The 20,864-nt window shown below is 32.8% G+C and overlaps 2 protein-coding genes across 5 annotated transcripts; both read left to right on the top strand.

The window, feature by feature from the left end:
- The first annotated feature begins 6,522 nt into the window (after positions 1-6,522).
- LOC130995264 (auxin-responsive protein IAA29-like) lies at positions 6,523-10,519 on the top strand. Its single transcript, XM_057920495.1, has 4 exons — positions 6,523-7,007; positions 7,090-7,340; positions 9,713-9,806; positions 10,256-10,519. Exons 1-4 carry the CDS (start codon positions 6,751-6,753, stop codon positions 10,305-10,307), a joined length of 654 nt encoding a protein of 217 aa, XP_057776478.1. The 5' UTR covers positions 6,523-6,750; the 3' UTR covers positions 10,308-10,519.
- A 2,540-nt stretch (positions 10,520-13,059) lies between these two features.
- Positions 13,060-15,826, top strand: LOC130995263 (probable clathrin assembly protein At4g32285). 4 transcript variants are annotated; one of them, XM_057920490.1, is made up of 2 exons: positions 13,060-13,391; positions 13,568-15,826. In XM_057920490.1, exon 2 carries the CDS (start codon positions 13,603-13,605, stop codon positions 15,589-15,591), a length of 1,989 nt encoding a protein of 662 aa, XP_057776473.1. In that variant the 5' UTR covers positions 13,060-13,391; positions 13,568-13,602; the 3' UTR covers positions 15,592-15,826. The 4 variants fall into 4 exon arrangements, with proteins under 4 accessions (XP_057776473.1, XP_057776476.1, XP_057776474.1 ...); XM_057920493.1 differs by having other exon boundaries at positions 13,122-13,391; positions 13,576-15,826; XM_057920491.1 differs by having other exon boundaries at positions 13,160-13,391; positions 13,508-15,826.
- Positions 15,827-20,864: the final 5,038 nt, after the last annotated feature.

The following is a 20,864-nucleotide window of genomic DNA, read 5'->3' as shown; positions in this document are numbered from 1 at the left end:
AAATAAATCATCACATATATAAATTATCAAATTCATATAAGTTCGTATTTTATAAATGGATGCTGAACTCTAATTACCATAATCAATCCTTAATCAGTAATTAAAAGTATATAATCCTTAATAAAAAGTCGGGTCATTACAGGTATTGATTCCACAACCGACTGCAATTGTCTCAGCTCTTCTTGTATCTATATGTGTATCTATACATCCAACACCCAACATTGGTGGAGTTCCATGGGACTGCCCTGTCGTGCCGCCATGCAGCGCCACCACGTGAATCTCACGACTTTCTGTCCTATCCCGACCGGGGCCGGATCCAGGATTTATGATTCGGAGGTTGAAGTATGTTGTCCGAAAGTATCTGCATAGGGTTTTGAGGGCTCCAGCCTTCGAGCCAATTTTTTTTAGCATTTCGCACAATTCATTTTTACGTCAAAGTAGAATTTTAATGAATTTGATAGAACTCAGTCACTTAGTATAATAAATAGTGAATCGCATTTCATTATAATTTAACAACAAGTACATTGAAAGCATATAAATACATACCTCTGTGTGTGTGTGTGTGTGTGTTTTTTTTTTTTTAATATTTCATCTTTGAAAAAATAAACTAATTTTCATTAAGAGTTCATAACTTTGCTTTAACTTAAGGATTGATTCAAATTCAACATTGAAATTAACTAATAAGGAAAATAGGATAAAAATAACACTAATTTAACAAAGTAATATAACAAACTATTGTAAAATATTAGACAATTAACGACTTATCGTGTATACTACGATCATTAAAACAATGTATTATATTCTCTCTTGTATTTCTTTTATATATATATATATATATAGGGTGTGGTTCTAGAGAGAACTATATTATTTGTGAGAATGAGAGAACCATCAAATGTAATGCATTCACTGTAAAAATTAATGCATTCGCTGTTAAAATTAATGCACTTAAAAAAATAAAAATAAAAATTGCTCCCTTCAGGATTCGAACCCAGGATCTGCATTCATCCAACAAGATGATACATCCACCGTAGATCTTGATAATCGAATGGCTGAAAATGGTTCTCCGTTCTTTTTTTATTTATGGTTCTTTTTTGAACCTCTCCCTATATATATATATATATATATATATATATATATATATATATATATATATTGAAAATTGGGAGTTTAGCCCCCTAGCCCCTGGATCTACCATTGATTCTGATGATGGAGTTACGATCTCGTGATTCAAATAAATAAATAAATTTAAAGATCGTATGCATGACAGTGAACTCGATGGTCTCGATCACTGATTACTAAACCAATACATGCACATTAAATTATCGCTATTTGATGTGTATTTTCATATAATAGGGCTCATCACCAAATTAAATTGTAAGAAACTATCTTTTCTAAATCTCAAACTCAAAATATATATAGAATTTATATGTGTTATAAAATTATCGTGAAAAATAAAATAAGTATTTCCTTAACTAGTCAAGCACCTTTAAAAAGACCAGCTACAATGAAATGCATAAAAAGTCTTTAAAAATTCATTTTGTTGTTTTTATTACAAAATGAGTAGAAGTAAGAAACACATACCAAACGTATATGTGTGTGTTGTTGGTTGCTTTGTCTGGAGTCATTCACCCCAATCCCAAAATCAAATAATTGGGGCACTATATTATTGTTGATTTGAATTTTAACTAACGTCAATCCGACCGGAAGAATCACATTTGATCTAATTAAGAAAAACGAGGGTTTCGAATGTTCGTATATGTAATGATGTACACGAGGCTGGCCCATCTGTGGTTGCTGGTATCTTTAAAAATAATAGTATACATCATTTTGTTGATATTCATATGGGTGACCCAAGATACGAGTTTGATCCGACCCAACCCAACCCGACCCTCTACGTGGTAGAATAGGGATGGTTGAGGGCGCGCCGATAAATGGCTAGCAGAGTAGTAGCACGAACACAGTGCAAGGGGAACGTCAGCTAGAAGGAGAGGCGGCGCGGGACAAGAGTGCGCCGGTTGAAAGGAAAGGCGGTACGAGCACGGGGCTTGGGGCGTGCCGGCGGGAAGATAAGGTGGTACGGCCGCGGCGAAGGGTTCGATGATGGTGTGAATGGCGGAAGCAGAGAACTTGTATTTATTTGGTCAAGTAATTATTGTCGTAATAAAATATTTTGTAACTTGATTCATCTAGTATATATTTAAATTTAAAGGTAAAAAAGTAACTTGATTAATTTGTAATTTTTATAATCTCAATAATATATAATTATAAATCATCAAAATAAAAAATAATATTGAAAAGAAAGTTGACTAAATAATATCAATGGTGCTCACAAATAATTAGCATCATATTACTTCCTCCGTCCCGCCGAGTTTGAGGCCGTTTCTTTTGGGAACGAGAATTAAGGAGTCATTGTTTAGTTAATTAAGTATGTTTGTAAAGTTGTAATTAAGTAGTTATTTATATAATTAATTATTTTAAATATATAATTTAAAATAATTAAATATGAAAAGATGGTCGGGGAGGAGAGAGAGTGAGATGACAGTAAAAATGTTTTGATTTTTTTAAAAATGAGGGTTATTTGGGATGATTAAGAAAAAATAAGGGTGCAATTAATTTTGTTAATTAGTATTTTGTTTAATTTTTGCCAAAATAGGAAACGACTCAAGTTCGGTGGGACAGCCCAAAAAAAAATACGACTCAAGTTCGGTGGAACAGCCCAAAAAACACTACGACTCAAGCTTAGTGGGACGGAGAGAGTATTATTTATAGTATATGCATGGATCCTTTTATTTTAATTTTGAAAAAGAAAAGGAAATATGGTGAAATTCAAATACACACGATTTTCCTGATCGCGCTCCACGACTAAGCTGGAATGTTTGAAAATATTGTTTACTCAAATTTGAAGAAACTAAAGAATAATAAACCAAACATTTAATAAAGAGTAGTGAACAAAATGTAGACGAAACAAAACATATGTTGGTGGAGATATGTTTTCTTTCAAGGAAAAACAATTATTTCCCAGCACAAAAATGAAAATGAGTTTACTTTCCAATAAAAGGGACACTTTGATTTTGAATTGTAAAGAGTAGATTAATCTTAATTAGTGTTAATTAGTCACAAGCTTGATAAAATTGTGTCGGAAATCCAAAGACTGCTAAAAATATATGATGCAATAGGAAAGGTGCTTGAGCCTTAAAATAAATGTTTCTTTTGCTTTTTGGTCAAAAACTTGTCTAAATGTCTAACAATATACAATATATATTGAGCCACAATCTGATATAAACTTTTTTTTGGTGGCCTAATTTAATACTCCCTCCGTACAAATGAGTACCCATATTTCCTTTTTCGTCCGTCCACGAAATGAGTACCCATTTTCCTTTTTGGCAAGTGTATCCCACACATCTCTTTAATTAATACACTCAAAAAGTGGGACCCTTAAACTATTCATGCTATACTTCATACATTTCTTAAAATCCGTGCCGTCCACAAATGGGTACTCATTTCGTGGACGGAGGGAGTAATAAATATTGATTTATACACAATTGATATTACTTGTACATGTCACATAATTCACTACAAGAAAACATGCCGAACATCGACGGAAATTTTGATAAGCATCCGACCAGTTTCTTGTAGTGATTATCACGAGGATTGACAAATACTCCATTTTTTAAGTGTTTCAAAAAATACATATTTATTTTTCTTTTTTATTACTAATTATTGCATGAAAAATTGAATTGGTAAAGAATTTGTCACTAATAGAAGAGCAAATTAGGAAGTTATGTATTATTTAATTACCATGGAATTTTGAAATGAGAGACATAGAGAGAAAATTAATTTCTTAGTAGGATACTTAAAAACGGAATGAGTACTCTTATATTGGAGATTTAGCTAGCAATTAATTAGTGTAATTAATCTCTCCAATCTCCTATACCAATCCGACACGTTTTAATGACTTTTGTTTACCAATTTATTAACCCAAGAAAAGGGTGTCCCAAAAAGTATTAATTCTCATTATTACATTAAAGATTTATTGTTACGACTTGGTCGCTGATAATCTAGAAAGCAAAAATTCTTAGTATGGATTATTAAAGGATTAATTAACCTTTAATCCTTACCACACTTTAACGTGTCAACACTTGATATATTTCGATTTTTTAGTTACCTGTATTTGACGATATTATTTATTTTTATACTCGATTTTAAAATATATATAGAATTCAAACATGATATTTGAATTACAAGTTTACTGCTCACTCTTTGTCTTAATTTTATAGGCTTGTTTTCTTTTTACGAATGTCCTAAATATATAAAAATAATATTTTTTTATTCATTTACTATTTAACTCTATTTAATTCTTTAATTAATTCATACTTATATATTTTTATTTTTAATAATTTTTTTAAATCTTTATGTAAACTCCAATCAATTTATATATATGGGAGGGAGAAAATATTTCATTATACCACTTTACGAAGGACTAGGCGTTGATTGTAGAATTGCCTATAATGTGAATGCAAGAATTCAAAATTAGCCGCCCTCTTAATAGCATTTTATGTTTTTATTCTTGTTTTTTTTAATTTTATTTTTTTCTTAAAGCATATATTAAACATAAATGAATTATGCATAATCTAGCTCAGTATGCAAAACATTGCTCTCGAACCCGAGTTTGGACCAAGTTTTTCCCGATTCACTAATTGATTGTTGAATATTGTAAATTCGAATTTGAATGAATAACTACAATATCTCTTTTTAAAAAAATGATCACAAATTGGTGGTAATGGTATTGGTAAATGGTAATATCTTATGATCGAGTAAGATTAAATATTGCAAATTTGAATATCAAGAATATCACATGTTTCATTGAATAAGATTTACCTCAACCACACTCGATTGCTGAATATTACTCATAATGTGCAGCCCCGTTCCGGGGATTTCATGGGCCCTAGGCGAAATGAGAAAAAAATGGCCCTTTTAATTGAATATGCTTGTGTGCTTGTGGGCCCTTTTTTTTTGATAGAATAAGATTGGAGCTTTTGGGTTTGTATGTATTTTTTTACTGATTGAGGCCCATTGTACAACTAAAAAAAATTATTTTCATATAACAATAGCAATAAAAATAAAAAATTGGGGCCCCATTTTGCCCTGGGCCCTAGGCGGCCGCACCCCTCGCCTATGCCCAGGGCCGGGCCTGATAATGTGCATCGCACGAGATACAAGCGATACAAACCTGATGTATTAATAGTTAGGTCTAAACATAGTGTATTAATAGTTAGGTCTAAAGCTCAATTTCCACAATTCAATTTTTTAAAACTAGAAAAGTAAAAAAAAAAAAAAAAATCATGCGTGTTTGGATTAAATCCTATAACATCAATTAATTCAACTATGTCACTCGTGTAAGTCTTAATCATTGTTGCAGTAAAAAAGGAAACATAGTAAATCCAGTGTGTGTGTGTGTGAGAGAGAGAGAGAGACGACTAAATGGAAGAAGTGTGGGACATAATGAAGACAAGTGTGTGTAAAACACAAAACAGTGCGAAAATTGAAGAGGCAAAGGCAGTCTACACTTTGTGATTTTTCCTCAGCTGTCCCAATCTCTGCCCCTCTTTAGCCCGACCCAACTTCAATGCAATTGCATTTGCTGCCCCTCCCATTTTTCTCCTTCCCAACCCCACCATTTCTTTTCCTTTTTCTTTCACTCTTTTCCACAATTCATCCATCTTAATTAGAATTCCTATTCTCATCTTTCACATTTTTTTTTTTCAAATCTATAGTCAATAATTTAGTACGAGGAACTACCGAACTCGATCACTTGCTGCAGTTACTCTTATAGAGGCACTCAAATTGGATCAATGATCGATTTCTAGGTTTCGTCGTAAACTTAATTGGAACTCATCAGACTATGTTTCGGCGATATTGGTGACATGGCATGCTCAGAAGCTTATGTATTAAATTCTCTTAAAAAATATTACATGTATCTTCTAGTGTTTCTCCAGTCTGACATGTCACCTATCTAGCGTCGAAAATTCAGATCAGTGATAGATTTGAAATATTTTAAAAGACCATAGATAAAATTAATATTCCATTCGTTCCACTAAACGCGACTCACTTTTTTCGGCACAAAGATTAAAGATAATGTGTAAATTGGATAAAAGTGGTGGGACCCATAAATTTTCAAGAGATAAATATTGTCTTTTATGAAAAAGCTTCATCTTTAGTGGGACAAAGAAAGTAGTATATTTTATAAAAGTTGTACTCCCTCCGTCCCGCGAAGCTTGAGCAATTTCTTTTCGGCACAGATTTTAAGAAGCTAGTATCTTGTGCGTTGAGTGTGGTTGGTGAAAAAGTGAAAATGTGAATAAAATGAAAAACTTTTATCATATAATGAAACTGCTCAAGCTTCGTGGGACAACCCAAAAATAAATATTGCTCAAGCTTCGCGAGACAGAGGGAGTAATAAATTTTAAAAATTGTGAAATCGGGACATAAATTACAATTAATCCAAATTTTGAAGATACACGTAAGTACACTTATAAGATCTCAATAAAAAAAAAAATTGGAATATTATTTTAGTTTTATTTTAAAAATTAATCCCACTGGCTCCTACCTAATTATATATCACTTCCAACGCACACATTCAACATATACTTCAAACTAAAGCTACACACTTTCTTTTACAACCTAAGCAACCTCGGAAGTTGAAGTCTTAAATTCATCAATTTGATTTCCTTCCATATTCGAGATCGATCGATGGAGCTTGAGCTAGGGCTTGCTCTCCCCGATCATCACTCTCGGATGCTGATGAAAGGGCTCGACCTCAATTCTTGCAGCAATGAAATGGAAATCGAAAAGGGAAAAAAGGGTGATTATTCATGTAATATTCGTCGAAATTTGAGTGATGAGGAAGAAATAGACAGCAAGAGTTTGTCGCTGCTGCTATGGAGTGGCCAGCCCAATGGAGGAGATGATGAAGGTCGGAAATGGAGGAATCTTCACGTAGACGACGAGTAAGATTCCTTAGATCAATCTTGCTACCTTTTTTTTTCGATGATATTTTTGATTTATATGTGTGTGTGTGTGTTTGGACAGGGAAAGTGATGGAGATGAAGAAACGGTGGGGTGGCCGCCGATCAGTTCGTTGAGGAGGGAGTTGCTCCACCGCCACCACCACCACCACCGTCGCGGTGGAGGTGGAGTGGGGGCGGTGGCGGCGCCGGTTAGAAACTCCACTTATGTGAAGGTGAAGATGGAGGGAGTGCCCATTGGGAGGAAGATTAATCTCAGGGTTTATCATTCTTACCAAGCTTTGACACATTCCTTGATCAACATGTTTGCGAAATGTAAGTATAATTTACAATTTACTGCGTCGAACGCGTATAATTTACTGCACTGAAGGTATAAGTTACTGCAACGGTCACAATTATAGTATGAGTCTTTTCCCTATGTATATATAGGATTGACTACCTTGGGACATAGTGAGAATCACACACTTATAAGTGAGAATAATTAAGAACATGTTAAATCCATGATTTTCACTGTTTGGATATCCCATCTCAAAATTATTTCACATTCAATTATTTGTCTTTCATGCCTTTTGTGTTGTTGTTTGTGAAATTGTACTTGTGCATTTGAAACCTTTGGAATTATGTATTTTAATACTCTATCTGTCTGTAAAAAGTGCAGCTTTTTAGAATTATTGTTCACACGGTTTAAGATACTCAATCATCAGGAGCGCAAAGTTTTTTTAGACCCATAATTTTGACTATTTTGCAAATATAGGACAAATATTTTCGGACTTGTAATTGTAGGACAAATTTTCAAAAATTGAGCATAAGGTAGGACAAATTGAGCTCGAAAAATCAATTTGTCCTGCAATTGCAAGCCCAAAAATTCATATCCTATATTTGCAAAATGACCAAAGTTACGGGCCCAAAAAAACGAGAGAGAAGATAGAATTTTTTAAAAAATTTAATCTTTAAATAAATATAACTTTTACAATTCAAATCAAATATTTACATAAAATATGTCAAATTAAAGCTCTTATTGTGATCTTTAATTTGATATGCATATTACATATTTTATAATTAGTCGAATTTTATAATTTTAGAAAGAAATAAAATAAAATAATTAAAAAATAAAAAAATAAAAATATAGTTTATAAATAAACCTTGAATTTTATTATAACTCCAAATTTCCCACTCAATTTGAAATCTTGTCTTTTTAAGGGTTATTTTGTTTCCTTTTTTCTTCCCCTATATTTTATTTTCTTGCGTGGCGAAAAAATTAATATCTTGCCACTCCAAAATTGCTACTCAAAATATTTAATATGCATATCAAATTAAAGATCACAATAAGAGCTTTAATTTTATATATTTTATGTAAATATTTGATTTGAAATGTAAAAGTTATATTTATTTAAAGATTAATTTAAAAAAAAAATCGTTTGTCTATCTCTTGTTTTAGGACGGTAACTTTGGTCATTTTGAAAATGTAGGACAAAAAATTTTGGGCTTGTAATTGCAGGACAAATTGATTTTTCGGGCTCACTTTGTCCTACTTATGCTCAATTTTTAAAAATTTGTCCTACAATTGCAAGCCAAAAAAATTTGTCCTACATTTGCAAAACAGTCAAAGTTATGAGACCTAAAAAAACTTTGGGCTCCAATCATCAGTCCATGATTTTTTTTTTTTGTCATTTTGACCCGTCTACAAAAAACACACTTCAGAACCCAACAAATCCATTTTAACAGATCCCTAGCTTTTCTCACTTTATAGACACTAGGGATGGCAGTGAATCTTGGACCCGGTCCAGATCCGTGGATCCAGATCCATTTTTACGGATCTGGATCTCAATTTTTTGGACCCGACAGATCTGGATCTGGATCTCAGTTTTGAAAACGGATCTGGATCTGGATCTTGAAATTTTAGATCCGGATCCGGCCCAGATCCGACCCGTGAATCCGTTTTATTATATATATATTTTTTATATTTTATATTTAGTTTACTAATAATATTAACTAAATTAAAAATAATAAATAAATTATATTCAAAAGAATAAAAACTAAAAGTAATTAGATAAAAGTATTTTGTGTTATATTTTTCATGATGAAAATTAGATGTTTTTGATTTTGTGAATTTTTTTAATTTAATTTTAAAATAGTAGATCCATGGATCTGGACCTGTGAACCCGCAGATCTGACGGATCTGGATCTGGATCCAAAATTTTCAGATCCACAGATCTGGATCTGGTATATGAAAACGGATCTGGATCTGGTATTGGCCAGACCCGGTCCAGATCCGGCCCTTTGCCATCCCTAATAGACACCATCTTTCAATTGTTTATTAAAGCTCGTGCCCTCCAATCACACCACACTCTTGATGGACGAAGGGAGAATATGTATTTTGTTGTTCATGAAATTGTGTGTGTGTGTGTGTTTTTCATTTTGTATCTTTAAAATCTCATTTTTTTGAACAATTAAAATTATACTAATTAGGAGTAATTAAAAACTCTTGATTATAAAGCTGAAAATGCTTATTATAAATTAATCTTCATTGTTTAATTATACATATTAGTTCAAGCTTACTTGTCACTTAAAAGGTCATTCTCACATGATTCTAATTCTAGCCAAGCATTCGTAAAATTTAATTTCTTCAATTGTATAGGATTATCCTTAATATTTATGGAATATTCTTGGTTGATTTGTGGGTGCAGACATTGAAAACGACAATAGATCTGGCGGCAACTACACCATCTTGTATCAAGACAAAGAAGGAGACTGGATGCTTGCAGGAGATGTTCCTTGGGAGTAAGTATTATAAGACTTGTATATATATATATATAGGGTGAGGTTTTATGGAGATTTTTTTTTTTTTTTTAAAGTTAGGAACGTTGAACATATCAATAGTTTTTTATAAACATAACAATAATTTTATTGAATATTTGGGGATCGAATCCTGAAGTGCGAATTTTTAAACAAATCCTACATCTTTTCAACAAATATATCCGTTCATAAAAAATTACTGACATTTCATCATAATTATTGATATGTTCATCAAAATCTGGACATGAGATTTATTCTTAATTCTGGATCGTTTGATGCAGATCAATGGATGAGATTATTTCTCACTTCTTTAAATATTTGTCTCTCTCAATAGAACTTTTCTCTACCCTATATATATATGTATGTATGTTTAATTTATATATTTAATTTCTTAAAGAATATTTTAATAAATACATCACATGATGATCTGGCAGGACGTTTGTTGAATCAGTCCGACGTGTGGAGATACAAAGGAATGGCAGCTAGAGTTATTAATGCATGAGTTGAAACAAAAATATAGGTTTCTTGGAACAAATTAATTAAGAAGAGGGAACACACAATGTATTCCTGCAGTATAATTTCATCATTTCCAATCTTTTTGATTGTGTAATATTATTATTTTATTATTTTTTGAGGGGGTTTCTGTATAATTAATACTGTGTTGACTAATCTTCAATCTTGATGTTTCACTTGCACAATGCTGTTATATTTTTCAATCTTTGAATATGTATTTTCAGTCCATGAGGATAGTTCGTTCTATCTTCTATTTCTGCACATGTTTATTAGATGGTCTAGTGTTATATATATTTTTTAGAGGGATGACATTTGTAGATATTGATCAAGCAATATAATGCATTCTATACCAACATTGGTGGAGTTCCATGGGACTGCACCATGTGAATCTCATGACCTTTTGTCCCATCCCGATCGAGGTCGGATCCAGGATTTATCGTTAGGGAGTCGAATTTGTGATGAAGTCTATACATGTTGTCAGAAAGTATCTGCACAGGGTATCGGGGGCTCTCGTCTCCGAAATAATTTTGTTTAGCATTCTAAATAGTTCATTTCATAGTAGATTTTCTAATGGATTTGACATTAGAACTCAGTCACTTAGTATAGTTATTTAGATTAATTAATGTTGTTATGGTCTTTGAGATCTGTAGTCTGTAATCTAGTCCGCATAATAAAATCCGTTCTCCTCTCTGCCCGTGAATGTAGCCATTTTTTGTGAACCACATAACTCTGTGTCTTCTTTACGTTTCTATTTCGTTTATTGCTCTATAATCCTATTCCGTCGCAACAATTACATTAATTCAACAATCGATACATTGAAAGCATATAAATACATATTTCGTGATTCAACCCCCTAGCTCCCTGGATCTGCCAACATGATCCTAGTGATTTACGATCTCGTGATTCAAACAAATAAATAAATTTAAAGATAGTATGATAGTAAATTCGATTACTTTAATCATTGATCACTAAATTAAAGCATGCATACCAAATTATTTATATTTGGTGTGAATTATTGTACAAAAGGACCCATCAAATTAAATCGTTTATCTTTTCGAAATTTCAAACTCAAAATATAGAAAATATATGTGTTATAGGTGCGTTCTCTTTGATTGTAAATTTATCATGGGAAAATGAAGGATAAACAAAATTTCACCCTTTAAATCCTTCATTTATTTTTCCACATTTTCTACTTAGCTCTTACTAATTCCTCATTTACACTACAAAGGAAGGATAATATTATCACACCATTTTTGGAGGGATAATATTATCCCTTCTTTGTAGTGTAAATGAGGAATGGGTAAGGGTCAAGTAGAATATGTGGGAAAAGAAAGAAAAGATTTAAATGATGAAATTTTGTTTATCCTTCATTTTCCCATGATAAATTTACAACCAAAGAGAACACACTCATAGTAAAAAAAAAGTTATCTCCTTAACTAGTCAAGCACCTTTGAAAAGAAAAAGTCTTTAAATATTCATTTTGTTCTTGTTATTACAAAATGAGTAGAAGTAAGAAACACATACCAAACGTATATGTGTGTGTTGTTGGTTGCTTTATCTCGAGTCATTCCCAAAATCTAATACTCCCCCGTTCTGCGAATCTCCGTTCTGCGAATCTTGAGTCACTTCTTTTCGGCACGAATCTTGTTATTTTCATATGCATGAGTTTCAGATAAATCCAGCCGATCCAAAGCTCGAACAATTTGATTAGGTAGGAAACTGGGTGACTGCTATTCCTACTCATCATATGCTGCAACAAGTACTTTATCATTGGTTGTGTTCGAAACCAAGTTTTGACCAAGTCACCGAGTGGTACACTAACCGGAAAAGAGCTCCTTCCTCAAGAACATAGTCAATTTTATTATTTAGTTAGTTTCTCGCATAGACTAGGGTGGTGTTTCCTTTTCCTTATTGATAAGATACATGATTGCATTTTTATCCTCAAATGATAGAAAGTATGGAGGGATATCCAAAGTTTCAATCTATCATATTCTATTTTTATCTATCTAGGCTAATTGTCAAAACTAAACGCCCCCTAGAGGCATTAGTTACTAACTCTGTGAATTGCTTTTATTCTCATTGTGTTGCTTCTTTACTAGGGGATACTTCAGCCCCTTGTTTTACTTCACTTTTTAGCAATCTGGACTGGAGTCTTTTAAATTTTTTTATGTTCAAGCTTGTTTGTTACCTGCCATTCTGAATTTATTTGAATCAGTTGCTTTAAGTGAATCTGATAGATTAACAAGTATTGCTATCTAATGATGAATTTATTTGAATCAGTTGCTTACGGAAATTCTTATTAATTATTTTCATAAATACAAATTCTTTCCATTGACACGCATCACTCATTTATAAATAAACCAAAAAATATTACACAATCATACAATAGAGTATCCGAACTCACAATATTGTGACATTTTCACTCTAACCGAAAAACTATATCCAAATTCATTTACAAAATATAAAGTATAATCGGCCCAAAAATCGCTATCAAAGGTTTTGGGCTGAATTTATAGCACGGCCCGAAATATACCACTTTGACTTTGCTCAAAAAATAAATTGCGCGTGACAGTTGTAAAGTAGTCTTGCTTGCCCAAAAAAAAAATACTATAGTCATGCACTCAAATTTCATATACTACTATATAGAAAGTCACACAGAATATGAAATTATATTTTTATAATTTTTTTATTTGACAGAATTTTTTAAGTCAAGTAGAATTGAGTCAGACTCCACTCACTCTGTTGTGTAGTTTTATTTATGTCCAAACAAGAAAAAACACAAGGAAAACTTTGTGAAATTGGGCCTTTTTGATCAAATCAGACGGCTCACAATCTTCCAAATTTCCTCGTGTAACATTGTTGTTTACCATCGTTTACTTCAACTTTACCCTTCTCTCTCTCTCTCCAAACCTCGCAGCGCGTATCTAGTTATTAGAGAGAGGAATTTTCCCGTCAAATCGAATTCCAACTTCCTATAGTAATTTTTTCTAGATCTGTCGGTGCATTCATATCGTATCGCATTGCTTCTGCGCGGATCGAAGTGCTTGCTTTGTTCAGGTAAATAAATCCATTACTGCTTCATTTCTGTTTTGTTCGTTTGACTGTTTTTGAAGTAGCATTTCTTTCATTAGAATTAGTTTGTTTGAGATGATTTGTGTTTGGAATTAGTTTAGATGATGTGAAAAATTGGACAACGGTGCGCAAACAACGAGTGATTTGGTTTCTGGAATTAGTTGTGTAGTTATCTAGGGGGGATCGAATTGAATCCATGGCTCCAAGCACGCTGCGGAAGGCGATCGGGGCGGTGAAGGATCAGACGAGCATCGGAATCGCTAAAGTTGCTAGCAATTTGGCGCCGGAGCTGGAGGTCGCCGTCGTCAAGGCGACTGGCCACGACAACGACCCCGCGTCCGAGAAGTATATAAGGGAAATACTGCAATTGACGACGTATTCTCATGGATACGTGAGCGCTTGTGTTGTCTTAGTGTCGAAGAGATTGGGGAAGACACGTGATTGGATTGTTGCCCTCAAGTGTTTGGTGCTCATTCACCGTTTGCTCAATGAGGGGGATGTTGTTTTCCAGCAGGAGCTGATGTATGCTACTAGGAGGGGAACGAGGCTGTTGAATTTGTCGGATTTTCGCGACGAGGCTCATTCGAATTCATGGGATCATTCGGCTTTTGTTAGGACGTATGCTCTCTACTTGGATCAGAAGCTTGAGTTGATGGCTTATGAGCGGAAGCAGGGTGGGAAGGGAGGTGAGGTCGACAGATTTGGGGGTCGAGATGGCAGATCTAATTATCGTTCGCCTCCTGAATCGAGCAGCAGGGGCCGTGATTATGATTATGGTAGGGATGATAGACCTGGTTATCGTTCTCCTCCTGGATCAAACAGGGGTTATGATCATGATGTCAATGGATACCGTGATGAGCCAAATAATGGAATGCGCAGATCAAGGTCATCGGGTGATGTAATAGAGTCGACAAATGACAAGAAAGATGCTACTCCATTGAGGGAAATGGCACTGGAGAAGATTTTTGGGAAGATGGGCCATATGCAGAGGCTGTTGGATCGGTTTTTGGCTTGTCGTCCCACGGGATTGGCAAAGAACGAGCGAATGATTTTGGTGGCTCTGTACGCCATAGTGAAGGAGAGTTTCAAGCTGTATGCTGATGTGTGTGAGGTTTTGGCAGTGCTTCTGGATAAGTTCTTTGATATGGAGCATCAAGATTGTATAAAGGCCTTTGATGCATACGCGAGCTCTGCAAAGCAGATTGACGAACTGATTGGATTCTATAACTGGTGCAAGGATATTGGTGTGGCACGATCCTCAGAGTATCCAGAAGTGCAAAAAATAACTGACAAATTACTCGAGACTTTGGACGAGTTTGTGAGGGATAGGGCAAAGGCAGTGAAGAGTCCTGAGAGGAAGGTTGAGAGTCAGGCAAAGCCACAGGAGGAGCAAGTGCAGGATATGAATGAGGTTAAAGCACTGCCACCTCCTGAGAACATAACCCCCCCAGTGCCAGCTGAGCCCGAGCCTCCTAAGCCTGCAGTTCAGGCGGCTGCAGATTTGGTAGATTTGAGGGAAGTGACTGCAGATGATCAAGGCAACAAGCTAGCACTGGCATTGTTTGCTGGACCTGTTGCAAACAACGGGAATGGCTCGTGGGAGGCTTTCCCATCGAATGGAGAGGCAGAGATGAGTTCTGCGTGGCAGAATCCAGCTGCTGAGGCCGGGAAGGCTGATTGGGAGCTGGCTCTGGTCGAGTCCGCTAGCCATTTGTCCAATCAAAAGGCTGCAATGGGTGGTGGAATGGATTCATTACTCTTGGATGGCATGTATGATCAGGGGATGGTTCAACATCATACAAGCACTACCAAGATGAGTGGTGGCAGTGCCAGCAGCGTAGCATTGCCCGGTTCTGGGACAAGCAAAACTCCCGTACTAGCACTCCCCGCACCTGATGGAACGGTCCAGACATTTGGACAAGACCCGTTTGCTGCATCATTGAGTATTCAACCCCCTGCGTACGTGCAGATGGCTGATATGGAGAAGAAGCAGGGTCTGCTCACGCAGGAGCAGATGGTATGGCAACAATACTCCAGAGAAGGCATGCAAGGCCAAACCAGTTTCGCTAAGATTGGCACGGCCGGGTATTATGGTCCGGGTATGCAGCCCAAGATGCCTTATGGAATGCCACCAGTAAACGGATCGGGAGTCCCACCTGCCGGGTACACTTATGCTCCTTTCTAAAAATTTTGATATATGTCACCATACAGTAGTAGATTACATAATTTCTTTCAGTTTTCATGATATTCCAATGTATTTTATGTGGTTTAATTCCAACTGCATGACTTTGAGAAAAAGAGAGATGATTAGCATCTGTGGGGGATTCTGCTGTGCATGGAATCCTATAATCCAGTAATTGTATCTCTCCATCTTTGTAAACTTGTTTGATGACATTAATAGTTTAATACATATATATATATATATATATATATATATATATATATATCATTTCAGAAAATATATATGAGATTTGTTAATTAATATGTTAATAAACATCCTTTTCAGTTACAATGAATATATCTGTAGATACTCCTGCTGAAAGAGTTACAATGTAGGAGGTCATGGACATGAGACTGTTTTTTAGTATAAATGTTTGTTTTTGCTGAGGTTTATTTCTGTGTTTTGGAATATTCTCTTGGGGCTTAATGTGGAGAGCCTTGATAATATCTCCATTTGGCTGCATGCATTTTGTCGAAAGATTTATCATGCGATATATTCAATGCAAATCAAAAAAGAATTGGAATTTACCACACAATGTGACATTTTTCTTTGGATATTTGCCCAACTTGACCTTAGTTTATCAATTATCTGTCATCATGGAATTTGATAGCTAATTATCCACAGATGATTGGCCTTTCGAATTTTATCTGACCATCTTTATTCTTTACGAAGCCGTTTGGTTTGAGTGATAAAACATGATTGATAAAATAATTCAAGTGTTTGGTTTGCATGATTGAGCTCGTGATTGATAACTCGGCTTGTATCTAATGACCCAAATGAATGGTTGTTTATCACCCCAAAAAGTTGGGTGAATTATTTATTCACTCTTGTAATTCTATTAACCTTATCTATCCCACCACCAAACCAAACACCTACGAGTTGAAAACTCGAATTTGAAATATTTGGTCTCAAACATTTAACAACTCTGCTATAGGCTAATACGGTAACCCCATTTTAATTCAGTAGTTAGGTTCTTTATTGTGTGGACTTTTACTTCATCTCTGGGCTCAAGGTTTGTTAAGTTTATACAAAGGTGAATCAGCCCAGTTTCATGAGCTAATATGACTTTGGATCAAATTTCGGCCCATTTCGAACTAATTGAAGCCCAATTCTTTTAATATGTTAGCTCCATATATAGCATCTGGGAACGTCAAATAGCCCAAAACTAAAGGACTGACCGAAATAGACTGAAAATAAATGAGAGTTATGGTCGAAATATTTTAACCCGATTTCAATTGGCGAAAACAAAATAGTCCGATTTCGATAGAGCTGGCTTGAAATTGAGTGGGTTGGCGCGATTGAAAACCCTAATAGCATATATAAGTGAACAAACTAATCCGAACAGAGAAAATCGTATGGAAATGCCAGTTGATTTACGTCCACTAAGAAGTGACAAAATATTCCAATAGAAGTATGTTTTTGTTGCTTTTGTTCAAACGTATTTTATGGGGGAAATAAGTCTCCCACAGTCTACATCACACAAATTGATTGAAGAGTCAATTTGTGTTTATTTCCTCCAATTGCATAAACACATTATTTGACACAATTATACAAAATTTGTTTAGTTTTAGAGTATGATAAGGATAGCAATATTTCAATCCCACTATTGCACTTAACCCCACTACCCTTAACCAAACAAATGACTTATCTTATGTTCACAAACAACTTGAGCTTCATAATACAATTAATTGGATTCTTATCTCTCACAAAAAATAATTTATATTAATACCACTAAGCAAACTCTCTGTCCAATACTAATTCAGTAGCTTTTTAGTGTTGAAGATTTTTTTTTCAAGACAAATTTCTAACCTAATGCTTAGTTTAATTGCGAAAAAGAGTGCTCTTCAATCAAAAGTAGCTTTTCACTTATAATAATAATAATATCTTAATTGGAGAGGATTTTCAATTGTAAATTATAATACTACTAATAGTTTTCTTGCTGCAGTTTTCAATGCCTAACCCAACTTGGACATTGCCCCTTATCCTTTCTCAATACTTTTGTTTAATTAGAAACTAATGAATCAATAAATGAAGTTAAATCAATTATATGAAAAATGGATTTTTATTTCATATTTCGTCACATCAATATATATATATATATATATATATATATATATATATATATATATGTCTAATCGTTCATAATAACTTATTAATATATTTTTGGCTTATTCTCTTTTTCTTGTCACTTTTTGCTCAAGTTGTGAGTTTATAATTGTTTCGGATCTATTTTATTCGGTACCACAATGAGGTTTTAATTATTAATATAATGACCAGTTGCATGTAGAAAATATTTATTCGATTATATCTTTTCATTTCTTGCATGATCAACTCATTTTCAAAGGTTAACGTTGAATTGTTTCTATTTCTAGAAACAAATGGATGGGCTCAATATTATTTCCAACAGCTTAATTTTAGTACATACTTTTGAGCCATATATACTCTCATTAATTTATTTTAAGACTTTTTTAATTAAAAATTCGAGAGTCCACAAAATTCAAAATTCATGCTTCTAGTAGTCAGTGCAAATTTGCCAGCTGGATAAAAAATATATTTAAAATTAATAAATTAATTAATAAATAAAATATGACAGTGAAGAGTAATTTCATGTTGTCATTTTGCAGACCCACGAAGACGTTAGTCCCAACTCCAAGATACGAGAATACAATTTTGCATTATTGTATTAATTTATTAAACACTTTATCTCTAGAAGGTTTAATCGTGCTGATCACCTACTAATCAATCCTATTTCTTAATTACTTACTTTCTTTGACGTTAAATATTCCTCATTTTCTGCAGTAATCACCAATTTCGAGAATCTCATCAAAATTAAGCTCAGGGGCGGAGCCAGGGGGGGCTAGAGCCCCCCCAAATTTTGAAAAAAAAAATTATAATATGTCTAAAAATGTTGTTATTATTATTATTATATTTGTATTTTAGTAAAAAATGTCTAAAATGTATTGAATGCCCCCAAAATTTTTTTAGTAAATGTTGAACTATATTATCTATGAAAATGTTGTTATTATTATTATTATTATATTTGTATTTTAGTAAAAAATGTCTAAATGTATTGAATGCCCCCAAAAAAATTTTTAGTAAATGTTTTGAACTATATTATCTATGAAAATGTTGTTATTATTATTATTATTATATTTGTATTTTAGTAAAAAATGTCTAAAATGTATTGAATGCCCCCAAAAAAAAATTTAGCAAATGTTTTGAACTATATTATAAATGAAAATGTTGTTATTATTATTATTATATTTGTATTTTAGTAAAAAAATGTCTAAAATGTATTGAATGCTCCAAAAAAAAATTTAGTAAATGTTTTGAACTATATTATCTATAAAAATGTTGTTATTATTATGATTATATTTGTATTTTAGTAAAAAATGTCTAAAATGTATTGAATGCCCCCAAAAAAAAATTTCGGGGGCGGCAACAGTTCAGCCCCCCCCAAAAAAAATCCTGGCTCCGCCCCTGATTAAGCTCATTATATATTGTGACACTGAAAGTTAAAACAAACAACGTTGGAGGAGCCGAAAAATATTGGATTTATGAAACTGATTAGAAAGAGAAATTAATATTTGGCAAAAGTTGTTTGGATATATCATATATGACGGCTAGCCATAATATGATAAAGAAAAAAAAAAAAATATATATATATATATATATATAGGGTGCGGTTATAGTGAGAACACACTTATCGTGAAAACATAAGAACCATTAAAATCAATGCATCTAATATATAAATTAATGCATTCGCTATTAAATTTAATGCATCCGAAAATAATAAATTTTTTGCTCCCTTCAGGATTTGAACCCAGGATCTGCATTCATCCACCAAGATGATGCATCCACCGTAAATCTTGATGATCGAATGGTTTAAAATGGTTCTATGTTCTAATTTTATTTAGTGGTTCTTATTTGAACCTCTCCCTATATATATATATATATAATTCATGTATTTAATTTGTATGTTTAAAATAAAAATAGGATTTAGTTAATTTTATTTTTTTACACATTGTAGCTATTTTTTAAAAAAAATATATAATATAATTTTTTATTTTTTTAATAAAAAAATGCAAAAAAAAAAAACTTACAATGTGTATAAAATAATATTATATCAATGTAAGCACATATTTATATTTTATTTTATTTTATGGCTATAGGCTGTCATAATGTCATTAACAATTCATATAAGTTACTATATCAGTTTCAAATCTATAGACATTTTCAAAATAAATAAATATTAATTATAACTCCATTAAAACAAAAGAGTCAATAGGGGAATTAATGGGATGCAAATCCCGAAATCGAGTGAGATGCACTTCACCCAATCACGATTCTATTTTTCAAGAATCCAATATCATAATAATTATAATCATCATATCGAATAAATTCCAGCCGTCTGATATTAAACAATTCGAATTCTGATTGAATTACTGTCTGATGCATGCTCCACCTACGCACATGATGTAAGCCGCATGCACCACCAAAATATTCATTTTCACCAACAAATTAATAATTATATGTTCAAAAATCACCAAATAATAATAATAATAATAATAATAATAATAATAATAATAATAATAATAATAATTTGCCTATATATTCTGACTTCTCATAAAATATTTTTGATGTTAACCAAACAAATCTTGTAGTCAATACATACATTAGATATAGTTAATGGTAAGTGGAAACATATATATGACCAATATGAATATCAATTACAATAATGCTATTTGGATCAAATTTGTCCAAATAAAAAAGATTAAATGCTTTAAAAAATATAATTATATTTAAAATCTTTGGTTCAAAATAGAAAAGAATTTAGCTAATTTTATTATTTTCTTCATATTGTAATTTTTTAAATAATCTTTTTAATTTTTATTATTTTCAAAGTACAAAAACTATAAAAAACAATAAATTTTTTATAAAATGTTAAAAAAATAGAACATGGAGAAAGTAATAAAATTAACCAAATCCTTTTTAAATTTGAACCAAAATTTTTAAATCAATCGATTTTTTTAACTATTTAACTTTATTTTTTTTTATCCGGATAAATTCTGTCCAAATAGCGCTACTCAATAAACCATGTAAATTGATTTTTTTGAGACAAATTAAGTTATATAGATTGATTATATATATAGGTGGGGTTTCGATCGTTTAATGTTGTTTTTGATTACCTAGTCATCAAACATAAGTACTATGCATGCACGTTCCAACTGGATTAA

The sequence above is a fragment of the Salvia miltiorrhiza genome, chromosome 7 (genome assembly GCF_028751815.1).
Source record: "Salvia miltiorrhiza cultivar Shanhuang (shh) chromosome 7, IMPLAD_Smil_shh, whole genome shotgun sequence".
Lineage (NCBI taxonomy): Eukaryota > Viridiplantae > Streptophyta > Magnoliopsida > Lamiales > Lamiaceae > Salvia > Salvia miltiorrhiza.
The sequence above is the reverse complement of the archived record's forward strand: the minus strand, read 5'-3'. Positions and strand labels throughout refer to the sequence as shown.